The sequence below is a fragment of the Oryctolagus cuniculus genome, chromosome 5 (assembly GCF_964237555.1).
Source record: "Oryctolagus cuniculus chromosome 5, mOryCun1.1, whole genome shotgun sequence".
NCBI lineage: Eukaryota > Metazoa > Chordata > Mammalia > Lagomorpha > Leporidae > Oryctolagus > Oryctolagus cuniculus.
This window is the reverse complement of record NC_091436.1, coordinates 122531217-122555835: the sequence shown is the minus strand read 5'-3', so window position 1 is coordinate 122555835 and position 24619 is coordinate 122531217. Positions and strand designations below refer to the sequence as shown.

Here is a 24619-nt window from a genome sequence, read left to right as displayed (position 1 = left end):
TAGTATATTAGAGTACCTGTTGTAATGTACAAGATTAGTAACTTGATCCAAAATAGAACACACAAAATAATCAGTGGGAAAAAATTAGAAGTAGTCAACCAATAATTCCAGTTGTTATATAATACATATTGCCAAATAGTGATACATCTTTGTATGCTTTATTTTCGTGTTCTTCATCCCTTAAAAAATAAAATCTCTAAATAAATTATTTTATGAAAATTGATGAATAAACTTTGATAATGATGAGTATCCTTAGATCTTTTTTAAGAAGTAACAGATCACTGAATTGGAACATTTAAATGTCTGACAAATTATTGTAAACATCTAAGCAGATTTTTATGTGAAGCATAATCCAAAGCTAGACAATAAGAACATGGAAAACTACTGCCATACACAACATTATGGCTGTTATTAATATCCCTAGTTTGGAATATGGGCTAAAGGAAAGCTATATTGACAACCCTTAAGGGTTCTCGTTATCACATATAGGTATCAGAGTTTAAAAAAAAAAAAAAAAAAAAAAAAAAAACTCAGTTTGCTGGTTCACTTTTCAAATGGCCACAAATAGTAGAGCTGAGCCAGACCAAAGCCAGGAGCCAAGAATTTCATCTGGGTCTTCCATGTAAGTGGCAGGAACCCAAGTACTGAACATCATCCATTGTCTTTCAAGAGCATTAACAGGGGGCTGGATTAGAAGCAGATCAACCAAGACTCAAACCAGCACTCTGGTAAATAAAAAGCATATTACATCATGCCTTATCTTTATATTCAGAATATCCAAATGGAAAGCACCAGGGTCCCAGATAAAGTTGAACCCTTACATTTTGAATTTTAGTCTACTAGAATTTAAAACAAGTTTCATATGTAAGTTTCAGTTGTAATTAGTGATAAACTTAGGAAGTAGATTGCTTTTTATATAAGCAAGAATTTAAGATGACAATTTTTTATGTTATTACAATTTATAGTACAGATTTATCTTTCAATAAGAACTTTTTTATTGAACTCTGTCTGTTAGAAATATAACCCTTACATTGTTCATAAAAATCTTACACTAAAATATACCAGGTAAAGAGGATGTTTCTTTTATTTTAAGGGTGAGTGTTGTTTTCCAAATGCATATGAAAAGCACAGGTCAACTTGTGAGCCCTTCAGTAGTGGTACTATTTTTAATTTATAGTTTGTTCAAAGTTAAAACCATTACTTTTACATTTTAAAAGATACAGTCGATAATGTTTATTTTATTCTCTAGATGTTGTAAATTTTGATGACATAGCTTCCTCAGAAAACTTGCTACATCTCACAGCAAATAGACCTAAGATGCCTGGAAGAAGGCTGCCTGGCCGCTTCAATGGTGGACATTCTGTGAGTTATTGGGGGTAAAACACAGGATTTAGTTAGTACAGACTCTATTTGAAGATAAAAATGAGAGAATTTATAGTTCCACCTAAGTTTAAAAATCAGGAATGTAGCTGTTATAGTCAAGTGGCAAATTTAGGAAAGACAGAGAGAGGAGGTAATGTATACTCATTTTCTCAGAGCCTAGAATAGAAGCTTATAGAGTCAGCAATCAGGAACTGTCATGAGACCATTAACCACAAAGCACAGAAGTACAGGGGAACAGTGAAACTGTTAAATCTACCCATGCAACTACACCGATTAGAATTGAGCATTAGATACTCACTATAGGAAAGAATGGGGAAAATTTTTCTCAAAAAATATTCATTATTGTTATAGTATTTGTCCTGGTATCTAAATGTATAACTATTTTTATGCTTTCTTATCATTGTGTGGAATACTGGTGGTACTTTAATATTAATATAGTAGCTCTTAAGCACTATGATACTTTTAAATTAACCTAAGTGGCAAAAATTTTGATTGCTAAGAGGCAAGCTATTTTGTCTTCAAGAAAAGCAAATTTGTTATTCAGCTCAAATTATGTAACATCCTGTTAAACAGTAATGGAATATCAGGAACTGTGGCAGCTAAAAGCAAAGTGGTAAAAATTACTTGTTTTATTAACCAAATCCATACTAATGTTTTCATCTTTCCTGCATTCTTTTCATATTTAAAAAAATCATTTAGCCAACTCAGAGCCCAGAGAAAAATTTGAAGTTACCAAAGGAAGAAGATAGTGCCAATGTAAAGCCATCTGAATTGAAAAAGGATACATCCTACTCTCCAAAGGTGAGGTGCATTGTAGTCTCAAATTTGTATAATTTCTAAGATGTGTTGGGAATATCAAAAATAAATATTAAGGTGTCCATTGAGAAGAATTATTTGTTACCAAGAAATAAAATAGTTTCTGATGAGAAATAGAGTTCTTACATTTAAGTCACACTGTTCTGCAGATTTTTTAAAGAACAACTTACATTTTTTTGAGTCAGTCATATAAATGTTATTAAATACATAGATCTATGCATCTATTTTATTTTCCCATTAAAAACAACGCTTATTTACTCCCTACATTACTTGGTGCTTGGTATCCTAATTAAGCACTCAATATATACTAGAATGATTGGCAGAATGCATGAATCCTTCCATCAGTTACATGATGTTAAGTGTCTTCTCTAAACTAAGGTCATTTTTATTTAAGATAGTTGTACCACAACTGACAGATGCATTAAAGAAAGTCATGTTTTCTTCTAAATTATTTCTCAATTTCATTCCATGACATTTTTTTGCTTTGCCAACATATCAAGTGCACTTAATCTGATTCTCTAAGCTGTCAGCAGTCTATGGAAATTTTATTGAAATGACTTTCTATTATTTTAGTGAAAAGTAGTTCCAGGCTGTGAACTTAATTTTTTTCATAAATATTAAAGTATTTTAATTGTTTGAGAGAGAAGCAGGTAGAGAGTGAGAGAGCAAAAGAATCAGCTCTTACCTATTGATTTACTCCTCAAATAGCGATAGGTGGAGCTAGTCATCCCAAGCCAGGAGCCAGGTCTCCTTTGTGGGTGGTAGAGACTCAACCTTTGAGCCATCACATGCATCCTCCCAATGAAAGCATTAACAGGAAGCTGAAATTGGGAGCGGAGCCAGATATTTAAAAATTTATTTAGCTAGGCCAGACACCTGCCCCTCTATTCATTTTAAATGACCCTTCCATATGAATTTGCTAATTTCTTTATAATTATTTTTAAGTGAAGCTCTTTCTCTGAAGGGAGGAGAGAACCTCCGCTTTGACTATGACCGTGTCTAAACAAGATAAGAGTCGGAGAACTCAAGGGGCTTCCATAGCCTTGGAAACTCATAACTGGTGCATAGGGAGATTACTGATGCCATAAACAGGAGTGTCAATTGGTAAAGTCAGCAACAGGAGTCACTGTGCACTTACTCCTCATGTAGGATCTCTGTCCTTAACGTGCTGTACACTGAGGCTTAATGCTATAACGAGTACTCAAACAGTATATTTCACTTTATGTTTCTATGGGGGTGCAAACGACTGAAATCTTTACTTAATGTACACTAAACTGATCTTCTTTGGATATTCTAAACAATAAGTATTTAATATGAGAGAACAAAACAACTCCTTAATAATGCTGATACATTTTTGCTGCTGAATGGTCCCCTAGGCAAACTATCCATAAGCTAAATCTGATGGACTTTTTCTCCTCGCCCCCTCCTTTTTGATGAAACCATTGGCTTTTCTTACAAAAATCCTAGTGATTGTAAATTTAATTTGCAGACATTTTGACTACAACATAGACGTGAAATTTTCCATTTGTGTCATTATGTCAGTGCTCAACAAATTTCAGATTTTGAGCATGTTGAATTTTAGATTAGAGATACTCAACATATATTACTTTAATTGTTTTCCTTCTTACTACAAAAAATCTTTTTGTACTGGGATCAACATTGACATATAGCAGGTTAAACCACTACTTGTGACGCCAGCATCCCATATGGAGTGCCTGTTTGAGTCCCAGCTATTCCACCTCTGATACACCTTCCTCCTAATGTTCCTGGGAAGGCAATGGAATATGGACCAAGTACTTGGACCACTGCCACCCATGTGGGAGAGCTGGCTATTGTAGCCATATAAACTAGTGGGTCATAGATTTCTCCTTCTATGTCACTCTGTGTTTCAAATAAATAAATAAATAAATGCTTTTTTAAAAAAACTTTGGACCTTAAATGTAAGTAATTATTAAATATAAATGAAACAAGGAAAAAAACTTTTTTATTTTCAGCCATCTGTGTATACAACTTCAAGTGCATCTAAAGCAAATTCAGCTGCATTCTTAACTCCATTAGAAACCAAAGCTAAACTAGAGGCAGATGATGGGAAAAAAAATTCCCTGGATGAACTCAGAGCCCAGATTATTGAATTGCTGTGTATTGTAGAAGCGCTAAAGAAGGATCATGGGTAAGTAGCCATTATTTTCTTCTATGTGTAGTACTTAAAATGTGTATATTCTTTCAAACTATACCAACTAAAATTGTGATCCTACCAAATCTTTAATGGAGTATGTTTTCAAAGAAATTTTTATCAAGTGCTTTTCTCCTTTTGGCAGAAACAAAAACAAAACAAAAAAAAAACTTGAATTAAAAAGCTTGTTCCAGTAGCTCAATTTTAGAAAAGGTACATATATACCTGTATTTTCAGGCTGGAGATCTTATAGTTAGCCATGGTTTAATTCATCTTGAAATATTAGGAAAACCATATTGTATTTTGAATCTGATGTGTATCTGCACATACGGTCAGCTTGTTTTTCAGAGCACTTTGATCCCTATTTCTGCTAGGGTTGAGTTGGATATTTATAAAATGAATGGGTTAGGATATGTGGTATTCCTGAAGCCCTTCTCTTAACTGAAAGTTTTTGATGTGGGTATGTGGTATATTGTACTCTGATTCACAGGTACTTTTTAGAGTTAAATTTGAAAGGTCACCCACTCTAGCTCCTTATCCTTTTTGTTTTATTTATTTATTTATTTGACAGGCAGAGTGTACAGTGAGAGAGAGACAGAGAGAAAGGTCTTCCTTTTCTGTTGGTTCACCCTCCAGTGGTCGCTGTGGCCAGCGCACTGCGGCCGGTGCATCGCGCTGATTCGAAGCCAGGAGCCAGGTGCTTCTCCTGGTCTCCCATGCGGGTACAGGGCCCATGGACTTGGGCCATCCTCCACTGCACTCCCGGGCCACAGCAGAGAGCTGGCCTGGAAGAGGGGCAACTGGGACAGAATCCAGCACCTTGACCAGGAATAGAACCCGGTGTGCCAGCACTGCAGGCGGAGGATTAGCGTATTGAGCCACAGCGCTGGCTATCCTTTTTATTTTTAAACAATATTTATTTATTTGTTTGAAAGGCAGACCGCAGACAGGCAGAGGCAAAGAGAGAGAGAGGTCTTCCATCCACTGGTTCATTCCCCAAATGTTTTCAGTGGCCCATCCAGCCCACAGGCATCTTCTGCTGCCTTCCCAGACCACAGCAGAGAGCTGGATCAGAAGTGGAGCAGCTGGGACCCGAACCAGTACCCACATGGCATGCCAGCACCACAGGCAGCGGCTCCACCTGCTATGCCACAGTGCCGGCCTCTAACCTCTTCATTAAATGAAGAAATAAAAGTCTACAGTGTAAAGCTATTTATGTGAGATAACACAGTTCTTAAATAACAGAATAAAAAATCAAACAAACCCATATCCTTTATGATTTAGAAATCTTTTCAGTAACTATTACTGTGTATTTGAGTTTTAAAACTTGACATTTTAAGCACGTTCCTGCAAAATCTGATTCGATAAAACAGATCAGAAGAGCAGCTTAGTTAATTGAATTGAGAGTAAAGGTGCTATTCACACTTCAGTTTCCTCTCTCAAAGGATTTCTTGAAATATTGTATGAAATTCATAACCAGAGGCCATTTTATCTGAGTCTCCTTTTACCCTTTCTCCCTCGATTTAAGGTTGATCTAGGATTCTTTATAAAAACGTTATCAAGATTAAGAATATGTGGTATTGGTAGTTTGTAGAACATTTTTATAAACAAGAATGGAAACAAATAATATATTGAATGACTTAAAATTATATATAGAGTTTATAATTTGATACATAATAGATCTTTCCTAAATCCTTCAGTGAATGTTTCACTGATCTTTTCAGAGGCTAGCGTCATATCATACCAGGTAAAGCTGCTCCACTTTCAATCCTGCTAATGGCTTGGGAAAACCGGCAGAAGATGGCCCAAGCATTTGGACCCCTATCACTTACATGGGAGACCTGGATGAAACTCACTAGCCCAGCCCTAGCCATTATGGCTACTTGGAGAGTGAGCCAGCTGAAGGAGGATCACTCTCTACCTGTCTGTCCCTCCCTCTCTGTAACTCTGGCTTTCAAATAAATAAATAAATATTTTTTTAAAAAGCAAGCAAACAATCCTTTCATAGATTCTGCAGTATATGCATTATAAACCGTACATTTATTTATCAGTACATATTGAACACCACCCCATACCAGTTAGAGAATGCTCCTGATTTGTTGATTTTGTTCTATATTTTTAATAGTGTGGTACGCTTTTTGAGCTTTTCATATTTGTATATGTATTAAGAAATAAGTACTTTTTTTCCTTTATTTGAGAGGCAGAGAAAGAGACAGAGCTTCCCTCTGCTGGTTCACTCCCCCAATGCCTGGACTGGGCTGGGGTAAAACTGGGAGCTAGGAACTCCATTAAAGACTCCCACATGGGTGACAGGACCTTACTACTTGAGTCAATACCTGCTGACTTCCAAAGTGCAAATAAGCAGGAACAAAGCTAAAATTCTAACCAAGTGTTCCACAATGTGGAATGCAGGCATCTCAACTAGGTGCTTAACTGCTAGGCCAAAAGCACACCCCTGGCAAGTGTAATTGCATATAGAAATTAACTATATGTGTTCTTAAGTTGGTTTTGCAATAAAGTATTCTGAATTAATATATGTTTTGAAACTTGCTAGAGGTCTTCAAAAAGGTAGTGTAAAATGTGTATTATAAAAACTGTAATGGGGCCGGCGCCTTTGCTCAATAGGCTAATCCTCCGCCTGCGGTGCCGGCACACCGGGTTCTAGTCCTGATCAGGGCGCTGGATTCTGTCCGGTTGCCCCTATTCCATGCCAGCTCTCTGCTGTGGCCTGGGAGTGCAGTGGAGGATGGCCCAAGTCCTTGGGTCCTGCACCCGCATGGGAGACCAGGAGAAGCACCTGGCTCCTGGCTTTGGATCAGCGCGATGCACCAGCCGCAGTGCGCTGGCCACAGCGGCCATTGGAGGGTGAACCAACAGCAAAGGAAGACCTTTCTCTCTGTCTCTCTCTCACTGTCCACTCTGCCTGTCAAAAAAATAAAATAAAATAAAAAAAGAAAACTACACATGGATTTTAATTTTTTTTCACTAAGATAGACTTATCCTTTAATTTCATTTTCTATGAACATTTTGAAATCCTCTTATATATCAGATTTTTAGATGCCTTTCCAAAGGGTATTTTCAATATTTTGAATTCCTCTGGAAATTGAAATTGGATGGCATTTATTTTAAATGTTAAAAGGAAGCACTTTAGCAGGAGAATGGATAAATACATACCTGAATATTAATAGAGAAATATATGAATTTATCTAAAAGAGAGAGGGAGCAAGTCAGAAGCATACATAATGATTTTATTTATGTGATGGTGAAAAGAATACAAAGCCATAAAATTCATTGTTTTTATATATTTGTGTATATGCTAAAATTAGAGAAGCAAATGAATATAGTGAATACTATAAAACTTTTTGTATGGAAGAAAGGGGGAAGGGCACAGCTAAAGAGAGAATACTGATATCAGAGGTACTAAAATATGTTGTTTTCTTTATGCTAATTTGGAGTTTTTCCATTTTTGCTTTACCTATTATATATATCTTGAAAATACATGAATAGTCTTCATGTATTCAATATTAAAAATGCCCAGAACAACTCATTAAAAGATTGAGGGAGATTAACATGGGAAGATTGACAGAAATAATATTAGTAATTTGTCTTCAGAGTTGCTGAATAAGATATATAAACGGGTCCTATTCTTGTAAAAAAGAGTACAGAATGTTATATAAAAATTATACATTTATAGTTGTGTTTTTAAAAGAACAATAAAAGTATGAGCACTATTTAATTTTCAGATTAAAAAGCAAATAATTAAAGTAATGTTAACACTATTATGTAGAGAAATAAGATAGTCTAGGAATAGATGTTAATTTCTCACTTTTTTTTTTTTTTTTAAACAAGATTTATTTAACTAAGAAACCTCTAGCCAGAGTGGCCTGGAGGGGGACTCCAAGAGAGGAAGAACTCAAAGGGCTGGTGATAGTGGAGTTTTTAAACACAATTTTGGGGGGTGGAATGTCAGTTAGTACAAGGCAGGGACAAAGGCATCAAAAGATTTTATTTATATTATACAAAAGAGCCATCAGAAAGGTGGGATACCTAATTTGTTTTACAGTAAACTGGAAACTCAGAAGGATGGAATCAGAATTCTCTTGCTATTCTCATGATTAAATTGGAAATTCCTAAGGAATGAGACAGGCACTTTTGGCCTTGTTAAAGGTAATTTTTGGGAAAGTAAGCATTTTGCACTCCAGTTTCTACCTGGACCACCCTGATTGCTGATTAACCCATCTGACTCTTCATTTTCCTTCCCCCAGAAGAATGGACCCTAACTTCTGTTAGGGAATGTGCGACAGTGACCACTCTGGCTTCTTCAAGCTGAGTAGGGGTGGAGTAGAGAACAGCAGCCAAGACAGGGTTCCACCAGGAGGTGGCCTCTCAAGAGGGATGCAGTGCCAACTTGAAGAAACTACTTCCAGAATAGATGTTAATTTTAATACAGATTTAATGTATATGAAATTCAGAATTTTGAATAACCAAAAAAGGAAGCTTTATTTAATGTAGGGATAACTTTATGGAAATAAGAAGTTTGTATGGAAATACCTTTTATGTCACATACCAAAATATGCTCTAGAGTTACAAATTATTTTCAGATTGTAATCAGTAAGAAACAGTAGAAAATTTATCTCTAATACAAAGAAATTATTTTCTGGTCATTTAAGCCAAAGCAATTAATTATACACATTAAATATATAAATCTGAAGCTTTTATTTCTACAGTGGTCTTGAAGAGAATTATTTTTACATATGTTAAGAGGCTGAATATTGTCCTATACTATTTGATTTGGAAATTTGATATTTTGACAAATTTATGGTGTTTTGCAAAGTCCCTGTTTCTCTCATTTCCTCGGTCTGTAAACATCTTCCAACCAAACAAAAACCCCAGAAGTCAGAGTTAACAGAGAGAGAGGAAGAGGCAGAGAAAGAGATCTGCTGTCTGCTCGTTCACTCCCCAAATGGCTGCAGCAGCTATGGCTGAGCCAGGCTGAAGCCAGGAACCAGGAGCTTCATCCAGGTCTCGCATGTGGGTGGCAGGGCCCCAAGCACTTGGACCATTTTCTGCTGTTTTTCCTAGGCAGGGAGGTGGATTGAAGTGGAGCAGCCAGGACATGAACCGATACCCATGTAGGATGCCAATGTTGGAAGTGGCAGCTTTATCCACCATACCACAACACCATCCCCAACAATGGAAATATTTTTAAATTTATGGAAAGAAACAGTATTGAGTATTTTCTTAGAGAATGGTTATATAGAAAGATACATTAGGAGAGAACATAGAAAAATGACAAAATAAGTTAAGGAAGAGAGTTTATTGGCTAGAGGTTTTTGTTTGTTCTAGTATAATATTTAATTTTTAAAAATAGGGCCAGGATTGTGGCATAGTGGGTTAAGCAGCTGCCTGTAATGATGTTATCTCATATGGACGCTGGTTCGTGTTCCACTGCTCCATTTCCAATCAGGCTCCCTGATAATGTGCCTGAAAAGCAGGGAAGGATATAGCCCAAGAGTTTGGGTTTCAATACCTGTGTGGGAGACCTGGAAAAATCTCCTGCCATTGCTTCCATTTGGGCAGTGAACCAACACATGGAAGATTTCTGCCTCTCCTTCCCTCCCAAACTCTGCCTTTCAGATAAATAAACCATTAAAAAAAATAATAAAAATAGAGAAAGAAATATAAAGTTTGTTATCTTATCAAATATATTATAATTTGCCTTGTGCTGTGACATATGTTGATATTCATTTTACCAAATTGCTTGAGGACTTTAGTATCCTGCCTGGAAAATAAATGATAGCTGCCGGCGCCACGGGTCACCAGGCTAATCCTCCGCCTTGCGGCGCCAGCACACCGGGTTCTAGTCCCGGTCGGGGTGCCAGATTCTGTCCTGGCTGCCCCTCTTCCAGGCCAGCTCTCTGCTGTGGCCTGGGAGTGCAGTGGAGGATGGCCCAAGTGCTTGGGCCCTGCACCCCATGGGAGACCAGGAGAAGTACCTGGCTCCTGCCATCGGATCAGCGTGGTGTGCTGGCCGCAGCGCGCCAGCCACGGCGGCCATTGGAAGGTGACCCAACGGCAAAAGGAAGACCTTTCTCTCTGTCTCTCTCTCTCACTGTCCACTCTGCCTGCAAAAAAAAAAAAAAAAAAAACTGAATATGGAAAATTGTTTTTAAAGAGCAGATAATATTTCTTCCTTTATTTTATTATGAACTGCTCTGAAGTCACTTAATTTCTTTATCTCAGGTTTGCTATGGTTTGCTGAATTTTTACCTTTTATATTGAACCATTCAAACTAGAAAATCTGAAGTGTTTCTCAGCCAATAATGCTATTGCCCTTACAGAATTTTCCTTATGTACTGGGAGATTAGGCAGCAAGGATCCTATAAACATAATTTGACTAGATTCTTTAATTGAAAGACAACAATAAAAAATATTTTCTTTTTAGGAAAGAACTGGAAAAACTGAGAAAAGATTTGGAAGAAGAGAAGGCTCTTAGGAGTAATCTAGAGGTAATTTATTTCTCCTCAGCCCCGAGATTTTAGTCAGCAAAAATGTGCTTTTTCCCAGCCCAGCTGAGTGAATGGTTCTCCTGCAAAGTGTGCTGTCCTTCAGTTGGCACTCCTTTCTGCATGGTAGCCATTTAATTGAAACCTTGTTGACTCCCTGTCACATTCCATGCATTCATGCAGCAAATATGTTTTTAATACTGTTTTAGTCTGTGTAATCTGTAGCGTATATATTTGAGTAAAACAAATACGGTTCTTGCCTTTTTAAGAGTTTCTGCTTCTTTCTTAAGTTATATTTATATAGTTACTTTTCCTCTGCAATTAAAATTTTTTTTTTCTTTTTGATCTCCCAGGGAACAAAGCTGCTGGTGGTAATGGAATGGCTATTAGATTCTCCACCTTCCATTTCTCACTGAGTTATATCTTCATCCTCTGCCAAGGACTGGCAGTTTCACTTAGTTTATTTGTCTTCCTGGTCTTTCTTTTTCTCCTCCCTCATTTTTGCCATCACTTGTATTCTTTGTGCATGTATCAGAAAAGGTTTTGCCTTTTTTCAGAGGCTCTTTCCATTCTCTTTTTAAATATTTCATACTGTTCCGTACTTCTCCCCTGCCTTATTATTTAATGTCTTTTAGCACCATAGAGCAAGAGAGAAAATGGCACACTTGTTGTGACTACTTTTTTTTTAGTTCAAAACATGTATCAATTAGGCTTGGTACTTTCTGTATATTATCTCATTAGATACATATAACAAAGCTTTAAGGATTATTATTCCTTTTGTAAGAGTGAGAAAACTTGAGTTTAGAATAACTAACAGTGGTGGAACTGAAATTTTTTAACTTTTTGAAACAACAGATGACTGATTTTAGAATCTTTGATCTTAAGGATTAAGTTACACTAGGAATCTGGCCAAGTCACTTTGCCTTTAGCTCTACTTGTTGAGATAATATATGTGAAGATAACTATAAATTATGAGAATTCAGAAGATTATGAACATATTAAAATTATACTTTTTGAACGGCAGAGTCCTCGTAATGAAGTGTTTTTCTCATTGTTGAAGGAGAGAATTGATGCTTTCTTGAGAAAGCAAGGCCTAGATATATCTACATGTGGTGAAAGTTGATCAGAATACTACAAAATTGAAAAGAAAGTCAGTATACACTATGGGCTTTAGAGACCTGGACCTGATCAATACAGCCCCTATTGCTACTTGCTAACCTGGAAACATTGACATGCTATTTAATATCTTTGAGCCTCAAGTTAGTCATTTACAATATGTCAAAATAAATGGTTTTCTGTAATTATTAAAATATGATGAATTTATTTCTTTCTTAATTGCTTAGGTTAGGAATTTCTGGCCAGTGAAGAATGTTTTCTGCCTAAAGGTGGAAACATTACTAATACATTGAATCCTACAAGTGTTTATGGATTTTAAATATTATTCAATTTAGGAAATACTGTTTATAGAAGATGGAATTGAAACTAAGTGATGTTAAGTGATTTACTAATAACACATAGGCAATTGGTGAAAAACACAGCACTAAACTTGTTCTTTCTTATTACTGTTCTGTACTTTTCCCTTTGTTTAATTTTAGATACATAAACATTTGTTAATTTGGTTTCAAAGTTCTTTTTGGTCTTTGTAGGACTGATTTGCTTAACAGTTATAATTTTAAATGTTTGTATTACTTAATATCCTGGCTACTTTGTTCAATGCACATCACTTTTAACATTTTGCTTTTCTCGTCACCTATTTTTTAAGAATGTACATTGTACATTCTGTTGAATCTTCATTCAGCAATATTTTTTACACTAGGAAAAGTTGTATTTTAGATCTGGGCATCAAAACCTGAAGACTTGAAATTGTGATTGCATTAGAATGACATGGATTATAATCAAGTTTACTGAAGTAAGAACTTTTCATCTGTTGCTCAATTTATGTGTTGTATTTTAGATGGAAATAGAGAAGCTGAAGAAAGCTGTCCTGTCTTCTTGAGGTGGTGCGGACCCAAAGGTTTTTAATGCTACAAAGATTCAGAAGCAACACTATGGACTTCAACTGACTTCTTACTTAACAAATGCTGGTGTTGTGATAAATATTAGCATATGAACTATAATATCTATGGAAATGTAAGGGGGGGTGAAATTTTTTTTATATATTTTGTTTTGCCAATATGAAAAAAAGAGGCCTTATTTCTTACTGTGCTGGGATTGCAGACTTTTTTTTATCTGTTTGCTTGAAAATACTACTGAATCTGTATAAAAAGGAAAGAAAGTTCACAATAGTTTTTTATTGAAACTTGTAGTATTATTTTTAAAGAGATCTATACTATAAATATGGTATTATCTTTACAAGTAATCTGTAAGATAAACTATTTGAGAGGTTCAAATTAGCTTTATAGTAACTATAGTCACTACTTTTCCCATAGTGCATAAGAGATATAGACTTTGTGGGTGTATATATACGTATTTACTTCTGGCTTCTTACCCAGGATTACACTGTTGTGCCTGTTTGTCTGCAGTGCTGTTAATATTTTGGGTGGTGAAATAGTTTCCTAGCTGTAAACCATATTACCCACCCATGCATATAGTGATGACTAGTGAATTAATCAAAATATTCAACTTTTAAAATATTTTATATTGCTTGCACTATGGCATTCATAAGAGGAATTTAGTTAAAATGTTTTGGGTTGTTAAACATATTGGAAATGTGAGCTTTATTTTAAATTTATTAAGTCTAAGGAATCTAAAAACATCAGTTTAACCATTTACTTGTGCCTAGAAACCACAGCACATATGAAATAATGTAAACACCAGCCTTACTGCTATACTTTTCTGCAAATATTACTCATTGGTGTTTTAGTTCTTAATGGTCCTCCCTCTGATTTTGAATAATGTGCATATTTGGAAAACAAAACCCACATCTTTTCACAAACATGTGGTTTCATACTTTATAAGTAATCATCATGTAAATACTCAGGTTTTACAACGTACAATTTACATAATACATCAAACTCATGGAGATATTATGAACTGTAATTTATGTACCAACTTTGGAATGAGTGTTAGTACAGGTTAAGCATCCCTAATCCAAAAGTCCAAAATAGAAAATGATCCAAAATCTGAAATTTTTTAAACATTAACATGATACCTCATGTGGAAAATTTCACATATGACCTTCAGTGATGGATTGCTTTCACAATACATACCAAATGTATTGTATAAAATTATCTTTTGTCTATGCATATAAGGTATATATGAAACATAGAGGATTTTATGTTTAGATTTGGATCCATTTTCCATGATAGTTCATTATGTATAAGCAGATACTCTAAAAATTTGCAACACTTTTAATCACAAGATTTGAGATAAGGGATACTCAACCTGCAAGTCATAAAACATCATTATACCTTATTTAAACCAAGTATAGTTGACCATAATGAAAATACATTTTGATAGAATGGATGAATTTGTTTCTTCAAAGTCACTTATGAACAGCTGAATGCTTTAAAATGTTATTCTATAGGTAGTATGTCTAAAAATACATGTGAGTTTATTTAAAATCTAAAAAGTGAAAATTTGGGGTTTTAAACTGTTTTATTTGCAAATGAATACCAGTTACCATACTTCCATTTTTTGTTATTCTAAACCAACAAACCAGTATTCTTCCTTTATGTTTTAATCTCATAATACAGAAATTGTGTAAATGAAATTTTGTCCTGTTGTTTGAAAAATGAGAACTGAAGTACAAAATAATAGAAATTCCAATACATGATTACTTAATGTTTAATTTGCAACTTCTGTTTGAACTTTTGAGGAAAGCTAATTGTGCATTGAGTATGTATATTTGAATTCTTTAAAGTCTTCAGACTCTTCTACCAAACAGAATTATTGTCCCCTATTTTGTTAAGTGACTTGCCAAATGAATGATTTCATTCTTGTTAAGTAAATTAGACCTAGAAACCATCCTCCAGCTTTCCCACTGAAAAAACAATAGTTACCCCTCACCACCTGAATAATGAGGTGGGGGATGTTCTAGCAGATTGCAGACTATTTTTAGTTTTTTGGGTCATTTTTCAGTAGTACATAAAATCAGTATGGTCATGTGAGTACTGAAATACATTTAAAGCTTTTGCTGGTATGTTTCTCAGTCAAAATAGACAAGTAATTGAAGTATTATGTCTATTTTTCTGCCCTTGACAAAATAGTAAAGAAAAACCAAACAAATAAAAATTAAAGGGGAAAATTACTCCTTTGATCTAGCAGTTTATCAGTATTGCTCGTTACGGTGAAATTTACTAATTTTTTGTCTTACTAATGTTCATATCACAAAGTGATATGCAATAAAAATAGTCTTCACTTGGAGGATAAATCATTTGGTTTTTTCCCCACACATAAATATAAATAACAGGTTCAAGGTAAATAGCATGGAATCTGTTGTTGCCAAATTTTTAGTGAATATATTGTTCAGGTTTGCTATTCTTTGAAACATGTAATACTAGTTTCAATTTTATTTCAATATTATTTGTGTGTGTGACCATTAAACTTCTGTCTTATTTTAAAATGGTTACCTCTTTCCAACTTCACAGAATTTTACAGAATTAAATAAATTGTAAGGATTTTACAAAACTTTATAAAAAAAATCTGAAGATGCAGAGAGAATGAGCCTTGTGTGACAAAGGATTCTTTTTTATGCTCCATACTATTGATCAGAAAAAAAAAATTAAGTACTCTCCAGATTTTTTGATAAACATCTTATGCTTGCATTTAAACTTGAAGTGTATGAACAGAATGAGACAATCAGTTAAAATCAGAAATACAGAGTGTTACAATTTAATGGCCTTGTTTTGCTGTAGCAATAAAATGACCAAGTGCAATGACTTGATTAAATAAAATCATCTTTTAAAAGTTGCTGCTATGAATATTTTTAGCTATAAAATTTTAGCCTTGTTTTCGCCTGACTCGCCTTCAGTAATTATTATGTAATGCAATTGATGTTGTGGTAATCTAACATTCCAAAAAAAAAAAACCATACATAAATATATATATATTATATATATATATATATGAGGAATCTCAAAATAGTATTTCACTGACTTGTTTACAGGTGCTGTAAAAAAGCATGCTTCTCCCTTCAAAAAGAAAAATTAATAATAAAAAATAATTGAATTGCCTGTTGTCAGTCTTTTTATTTACCTTAACATATACTTATATAATCTGATGAAAATTATATTATTTTGAGTTTTCCAAATAATTTTTTTTGGATGCTGCATTCTTTTCTCTGGGAGAGATACTCCATTTATTAGTACAGTATTATATTGCTCAAGCTGCTGCCATCTTACAGATTTTATCTCCCTGATCGGCCACTGATTGCCACTAGGGAGAATTCCAGGCTCTGATAGAGTTAATCAGACTCGGATTTTAAAGAACCTGCAACAAAAAAGCTAGACTCAGTATGGGAGCTCTCCACAGTGAAATCTTTTTGTCATCTGATAAAAGCTGATTCAAAAGAACAGAATTCAGTAGAGTATAAAGACATGGAAACAGGATCCAGAAGGATTAAAAAACAAAAAAGGCTTAATTCACTTTATTTTTCTTGTGTAAAAACCTTATGTTGTAGCCACAGCTGGGACCTCTGCACAGACACCTTGGTGTGAATCTTCACAAGATGGTCCGTGAACTCCTGATAGGGGGATTTGGTGAACACAGTCTGTTTCCAGAGGTCAGGGGAGACAGCATTGTAGGTGGCCTTGGTGAAGTTGCCCAGAGTGGCAGTGCAGTCCCTGGCTGAAGTGTAGCAGTCATCAGTGCCAGCCATCAGCTACAGCTTCTTGGAGAGGGGAACAGGCTTGAGGAATACTAGCACAGAGCCAGAGTCCGGTCACCTTGCAAGGCTCCGTGTTGGGTTTGCTGATCTTGTTCCCGCAGCACCCCCTCCACACAGCCACAAGGGACAGCTTGGTCAGGATGATGGTCCCTCGGATGGCAGTGGCCACCTGCTCGGAGCACTTCACACCCAGGCCGACCTGGCCATTGTGGTACCCAGTGGCAACAAATGCTTCAGACTTGGTCTGCTGCCTGGCCCACGTCTGCTGCTGCACCGGCACGATCTTCAGCATCTCCTGCTTGCGGAGGGCTGCTTCCAGGAAAAAGTCAGTGATCTCAGACTCTTTGGAACAGGTAGATCTCCAGGGACTTGATCTTCATGTCCTTGACCAGGCTGCCCAGCTTGTTGACAGTGAGCCATTCCTTGTCCTTCTGGCAGCCTCGAGCTCCATGGCCTCCACCTCAGCCCCAGCCGCAACCGCAGTGGAGGATACTATTGCTGAAGCTTTCACCAAAGCCTCCCAGGTCCCCAGGGCCTCCGGGCCCTCCTGCTGCACCAGCCATTTGATTCTCAGAGAAGAAGCTCCAGAAGGAGTTTGAAACTGATTACATACATTCTTAAGCCCCTGCTACCCTTTGCCTGTTTTTGTGAGAACACATTTGCTGTAAGTTGCTTTTGTTTCTGAACTTAGTTGAAAATCCTGATAAATACAAGAAACAAGGTGGAATTAGGACAGGAAGGTCCATATCCAATTGCTGAAATTATGCCACATACATTGCTGTAGGTTTTCTAGAAGATTTGAAACAGTAAGACACCACCATGAAGCAATATGAAAAGTAAGTGTGGTGGTGTTAAAGTTCTCATTCAAAGGTGAGTCATCAGATAGACAAAAGTATTTTGATAGGTACACATTATATTAAAATGTACAACAAGGCGATTTCCCTGGAGAGAGATTTAATTAAAATTCCTTGTGTCTCAGGAGGCAAGAATGACACAGTGTGTGACAGCAAGGTGTATCAAAGTACAGAACTTTAAAAAATTGGGTATTGATGCTTTCCGCAAATTTGAAGATTTTAATAGACTAATCATACCATGGATAAGTAGGAAATATATTTCAAGCTCTAAAGGCAGCAAGGTCAGATGGGATCATAGCTCTGTTTTAACATTTTTTTTTTACTTTTTAAAATATTTAAGGAATATATTAATACTTTAGATTTTAAGAGTCACAGCAAATGTGTGATAATTACAAACCCATTCTCATCAATTATGAATATAATATTAATAAAAAGAACAGATTCGGCTGGCGCCGCAGCTCACTAGGCTAATCCTCTGCCTTGTGGTGCTGGCACACCGGGTTCTAGTCCTGGTCGGGGCGCCGGATTCTGTCCTGGCTGCCCCTCTTCCAGGCCAGCTCTCTGCTGTGGCCAGGGAGTGCAGTGGAGGATGGCCCAAGTGCTTGGACCCTGCACCCCATGGGAGACCAGGAGAAGTACCTGGTTCCTGCCATCCCATCGGATCAGCGCGGTGCGCCGGCCACAGCGTGCCGGCCGCAGCGGCCATTGGAGGGTGAACCAACGGCAAAGGAAGACCTTTCTCTCTGTCTCTCTCTCTCACTGTCCACTCTGCCTGTCAAAAAAAAAAAAAAAAAAAAAAAAAAAACCAGATTCAATGTAGTTTACCTGATCTTTAAACTACTCAATGCTAAAAAAAGAGTTGAATACTCCCCAATTCCATGAAATGAATTCAGCATGATTTAAATATTTAAACCTGACCACCATAGACCAATCTTATTTGTGAAGATTTTATCAGGAAGCTTACCAATCTTGATGCATTATATAAAATTGGGAGGGGGGGTTACATTGAGCAAGGAGGGCAGGAGAAAAGCAGGTGAGATACTTCCTTTTCTGACTGCTGTTGTGAACCTCGCAGTGAGTTTATACCACTGCCTTCGTGCATATTGAATCAGCAGTTCTTCCTTGCATTTGCAACACTAAAAAAGTGACTAACATCTTAGTATTACCATGAAGGTAAATTTAGCCTTGTGGGCCACACATTGAGAATGTCTGATAAGGTAACCGGATTTAGTTCCTAGCATATAAGATTCTGTAAATGCCTAATGGATGAATCAGTAAATAACAGAAGAGATAGTCCGCTCCTGTATCTTCAAGCTCTCCTTTGCCTTTTCTTTCCTCTTCAACTATTCAAGTTGAAAAATTCTCTCAGTATTAACTACTGTTATACCAATTGCTATAAAATTGCCATCCTTTTAGGGACTCTGAATTAGTGTGTTTAACAAATATGTTATACTGGACAGTAGGTGATAAGCATACTAACTCATCTAAAAATATGTATAATATTCATAGCTAATTTTGTATGGTGGTTACTATGTACAGTGTTCCAGGTGAATTATCTATTAACAAAAACCCTATGTGATAGGCATATTGCTATCTTTTACAGATGAGGAAACAAGCTCAGAAAAATTAAGCAATTTTGGTCTTGATCATATTTATTAGTGTTTATTTATTTGAAAGGCAGAATGACACAGAAATCTTCCATCTGCTGATCACTCATCCGAATGTCAGAAACAGAGATGGACCAGGCCAAAGCCAGGAGCGTGGAATTCAATCTGATTCTTCCCCAGGATGGCAGTAACTCAGGTACTTGAGCCATTACCTACTGTCTCCCAGATTGCACATTAGCAGCAAGCTGGATCAGAAGCTGAGAAACTGGGACTCAAGGTACTTTGATAAGGGATGTAGACCTCCCAAATGACAACCACAGTACCACACTAGTCATATGCTTTATTGTCAACTTAGAAAATGTGTCAAAAAAGGGTCCTGAGAAATCAGATTTTTTTCTGGTTCTGTTTCTTTGATTTTGTAATCCTTTATATTATCCGAGCATCAGATTTTTCTGGTAAATTTTTTCAGACTAAATAATTTATAATGTCCATTTTCAATGTACCATAGTCATCTATTCATATTTCTACATGTCACATAGTCACACATAAGAGTTTGGGGGAAATTCTTGATTCTTAGTGTACATCCTTGCAAACTTAAATGGTTGCCAGTAGCTTTAACAAGAGATATGTTAACAAAAAACCTAGTCAACTTCCACATGGAAATTGAATGACCACTAGATGGCAGTCAAATAAAGCTCAATTGCTTTTGTGCATGGTAAAAACCACAAATACATGGAATAGCTGCAAATAAAATCACAGAGGGTTCACTCTGATGCATTGAATTCACTCAGACACAACCACCCCATACTCCTAAACCAACCACTTCCCAAAGATAACAAAGTATTTGGGGATTTGAAAATTACTCTAAAAATTAGTGGCTGTGTAAACTTGAGAAATCACTCACATTGTGTCACTTATCTATAAGAGGTCTAAAACAACTTACCATAACTTAAAGTCTTTCACCCTTGCCATGTACTCAGGGAAGAGAGAGAAAGGGGGCTCTCAGCTCTGGGAGTGCAATCAATAGCAATACCATCCTGCTGCTGTTTGTCACTCTTGTTGGATATTGATGCCCAGAATGCTCCTTTGACTCCTGGTACCACAGGAAATCCTAGGCCCTCTCCACCACATTTTATTTACAATTTCTTGCCTTGTATTCTTTTTTACAAAAAGATTTTGTTTATTTATTTATTTATTTATTTATTTATAAGACAGAGTTAGAGGGAGAGACAAGAAAGCAATCTTCCATCTACTGGTTTACTCCCCAAATGGCTGCAACAGCCTAGACTGGGCAAGGCTGAAGCTTGGAGCCAGGAGCTTCTTCCTGGTCTCCCATGTGGGTGCAGTGGCCCAAACACGTGGGCTGTCCTCTGCTGCTTTCCCAGTCACAATAGTATGGAGCTGGATCAGAAGTGGAGTGGCCGGAACTTGAACCAGCACCCTTATAGGGATGCCAGCATCGCAGCTGACAGCTGTACCTACTATACAACAACGCCAGTCCCCAGCCTTGTATTCTCTTGGAATGGCTCCTGTTTCTCCATTTTGATCTGTAATGTGCTTCTACTTCAACCAGAACCAAGAGAAAAGAAATCGCCTGTGTGGTTACACATATAACAAGCTCAGAAAATAGGGAGGTTGAGCTATGAGCTTCTTAAAGAGTTCCTGGTAGAACGTGTCTTGTTTTGCTCATTTCTGTCTTTTGAAAGGCCTCACACAATCCACCCAGAGTTGAAATCTGACAGTTACAGCCCAGGGCAGGTGGTCTGCACAGCATCCATGATGCCAGTGACCATGCTTGAAAACACAAATCCATTTTAGCTCAAATTCTAAGAATAGAATGACTTCTTTTTCTAAAACGGGGTTAAAATGTCCATCATGTGGTAATGATGGGACAATGGGTCACAGAAGCAAAGAATAATACTACTCCAGAATAGACCCAGTCATCTGAAACATGTTAGGTGTGAAACATGCTGTGTTGGAGAGAGTAGGACAACTTTACACAGCTCTTTCCAGTAACAAGTAAAATAACAGCCAGCCATGGCACATTTTAGGGGAAAAAGCCTTCCACCAATACCAGTTGATCTCAGCTCAAACAAGTCACAAAACTAGTGATCATAATTCATGATAGTGAGAAAGGTCCTATAGTATATAAATAACAAAATGGGATACATAAAAATATTCAGGTATAAAAGGGACCATTTCCTAAGTCTCACTAAGATTGATACCATGGGCCTGCGCTGTGGTGCAGTGGGTTAACGCCCTGGGAAGCACCGGCATACCCATATAGGCGCCCGTTCGAGACCCAGCTGCTCCACTTCCGATTCAGCTCTCTGCTATGGCCTGGGAAAGCAGAAGATGGCCCAAGTCTTTGGGCCCCAGGACCCGCGAGGGAGACTCAGAAGAAAATCCTGGCTCCTGGCTTCGGATCGGTGCAGCTCTGGCCGTTGCAGCCAATTGGGATTGAACCATCAGATGGAAGACCTCTCTCTCTCTCACTCTGCCTCTCCTCTCTCTGTATAACTCTGACTTCCAAATAAATAAATAAATCTTTAAAAAAAAGATTGATACCAGTCCCCTGGAAGGAGGGAAAGAAATGGAGACTGAAGTAAAATATGAGGAAACTTTAAAGAGTTCATGGGGAAAATGCAAAAAAAAATTAATAATAAGCTTATTTGGTACAAAAACTAGTTGAAATCCATGCAAAGCTGTTTCATAATATGCATTTTCCATGGACTTTTTGAGGTACTCTCATAATGTATATTTTTGTCCATTGCATATATGAATGTTTATATAATGCAAAAATGCCTTTTTGTTTGTTTAGTTCATCTCAATCTAGGCCTTTCTCACTGACAGCAGGAAAATAAGAAAATTCACCATTCAAAGGTAACAATCTCATCTAGTTTAAAGTATAATAGGCGTATAAAATAAGTATCAATCAAAACAAAATTCTTCTCAATTTGTTTCTACCCACTCCAGAGACCTGCCTTTATTCTTAGTACAGTGTTCATGTGTGTGTGCACTCGCATGCATGCCTGTGAACATGTGTGGGCAGTGGGAAGTAGAGCATCCTCCTGACATTAGGACAAAGGAAGACTTCAGATCCACTCTTGCCTTCATTTTACTTCCCAGGGCAGCGACTTCACTAGCTAGCACTGGACCTCCTGCCTGATGTCCACTAAGTTGTTGCTGTTTCTGTTTGGACATGCCAAGGGAAGGGTATTTGCCCTAACTGTTAAGATACCATTTAAGTCTGTGTTCCATGTCAGACTGCCTGGGTGTGATGCCTGACTCTGACTCTTGATTTCAGCTTTCTGCTGGTGCAGACCCTGGTTGGCAACAGTGTTGATTCAAGTCACTGGGTTCCTGTCACCCACATGACAGAACTGGATTAAGTTCCTGGCACCCAGCTTTAGCCCTAGCAGGAACCACTGAAGGCATTTGGGGGAGTGAACCAGTGGATGAGAACTCTCTGTAAAAAAGAAAAAGACAAACATGACAATGGCTTCCTAGGAAGTTTGGAATCCCCCATGGCATGCGCAGGATAATGGAGCACTGGTCCCTTGTTCATGGGTCTCTTCAAGAACAGTGTTGTGTTTCTGAGGCCCTCTGCCTCCTTTCCTCTGCAGCTGAGTATTAACCTGAGAAGAAACTCCTGTCTTCTGTCCTTACCCTTGCTCTTCTCTTCCAAGGCTCCTCCCGTCCAGAAATGGAAGGCTCTGATTAGTTTTATACTGCTGCTGAAATTAGGACAAATTTAGTAGCATAAAACAATAGAAATGTATTATTTTATATGCTGGAAGTCAGAAGTCTGATGTGGAAATCACTGGCTAAATCAAGGTTTACGAGAGGCTGCGTTCCTTTTTAGAGGCTCTAGAAAGAACTCATGTTGTCTTTCCCAGTTTCTCAAGGCTCCTAGCATTTCTTGGCTCATCGTCCTTTTTCTCTGTTTTCAAAGCCAGCAACAGTGGTGAAATGCCAATTCGTCTTACATTGCATCATTCCAGTCTTCCTCTATAGCCACATCTCCCTGACTCTCTCCCTCTCTACTTATAAGGATCCTTGGGTTATATTGTGACCATCTAGATAATCTAGGCTAATCCGCCCAATTTGAGGTCCTAATTTAATCACATCTGCAGAACCCCTTTTGCCACATACAGTAGCATAGTCACAGGTTCTGGGCCTAGGATGTGGACACTTGAGAGTTGGGTGTAGTTATACTGCCTACAACAATCTCACCTTCCTGTCAGCCAACAATATTGCTATGTGCTAGCTTTCTGTTGCCTATGCCATGGTATCCACCCTCCCCTTCTTTCTGGCAGTAGCACTGGGAAAGGTTTCCAGGGAAGAATTCACCTCATCAGGGAGAGTAAGTACTTTTTTGGGTATGTATTTTGAAAAATTCCCAGTATGAATAGTGACTTTCTCATGGAATTCTCAGGTCAGACTTTTTTTTTTTGACAGTCAGAGTGGATAGTGAGAGAGAGAGACAGAGAGAAAGGTCTTTCTTTTGCCGTTAGTTCACCCTCCAATGGCCACCACGGCTGGTGTGCTGCGGCCGGCACACTGCACTGATCCGAAGACAGGAGCCAGGTGCTTATCCTGGTCTCCCATGGGGTGCAGGGCCCAAGCACCTGGGCCATCCTCCACTGCACTCCCTGGCCACAGCAGAGAGCTGGCCTGGAAGAGGGGCAACCGGGACAGAATCCGGTGTGCCGGTGCTGCAAGGCAGAGGATTAGCCTATTGAGCCGCGGCGCTGGCCACTCAGGTCAGACTTGAGATTATGCCATTGTATATAAATCCTTTGTAATTTTCATAATCTCTTGAGGTGGACAAAAATCATTAAAAAAAAAAAAAAACCAGAATTCATTACATAGATTTCACAGAGTGAATAGTTGGACTGGCTAGAAGATATTTTTCTTTATTAGAAAAGATTTATTATTTATTTGAAAGGGGAGAGAGAAAGAGATCTCTTCCATCTGCTGGTTCATTCCCTAAAAGACTGCAACAACCGAGGCTGGGTCCCACTGAAGCCAGGAACCTGGAACTCAATCCAGGTCTCAGTGTGGGTGGTCAGGAGCCCAAACATTTAGGTCATCTTCTGTTACTTTCCCAGGTGCATTAGCAGGGAACTGGATTGGCAACCATGCAGCTGGGATTGAAACTGGCACCCATATGGAATGCCAGCATTACAGGCCATGGCTTAACCTGCTGTGTCCCAACACAATAGCACTGGATGATAGTTTTCTATTGCAAATGAGATTCTGGTCCTCCAAATAAGAAGTTGTAGGTAAGTAGGAATATCATAGGATTAGGTGCTTTAAAATTGCTTTGCTGTTCTTTTGGTGAGTGGATTTTTCCACATGGCATTAATGCCACATCCGTCTATAGCCTTTACTGCTTTGCATGTGAGAAGCCAGGAAATTGTACATACTCTAGAATTCCCTTCTTCTGG

At 37.6% G+C, this 24619-nt stretch overlaps 1 protein-coding gene and 1 pseudogene across 3 annotated transcripts in view; one reads left to right on the top strand and one right to left on the bottom strand.

Moving 5' to 3' along the window:
- The window catches only part of CD2AP (CD2 associated protein), a 138242-nt gene extending 122190 nt beyond the window's left edge, over positions 1–16052 (top strand). For all 3 annotated transcript variants that reach the window (XM_008263019.4, XM_051854659.2, XM_051854660.2), the window contains 5 exons: positions 1250–1362; positions 2083–2184; positions 4194–4369; positions 10818–10881; positions 12833–16052. In XM_008263019.4, the coding sequence (XP_008261241.2) occupies positions 1250–1362; positions 2083–2184; positions 4194–4369; positions 10818–10881; positions 12833–12874 (497 nt within the window). In that variant the 3' untranslated portion in view covers positions 12875–16052. The remainder of the gene's footprint in view (positions 1–1249; positions 1363–2082; positions 2185–4193; positions 4370–10817; positions 10882–12832) is intronic.
- A 413-nt stretch (positions 16053–16465) lies between these two features.
- On the bottom strand, positions 16466–23097 carry LOC100341950 (small ribosomal subunit protein uS5 pseudogene; annotated as a pseudogene).
- Positions 23098–24619: the final 1522 nt, after the last annotated feature.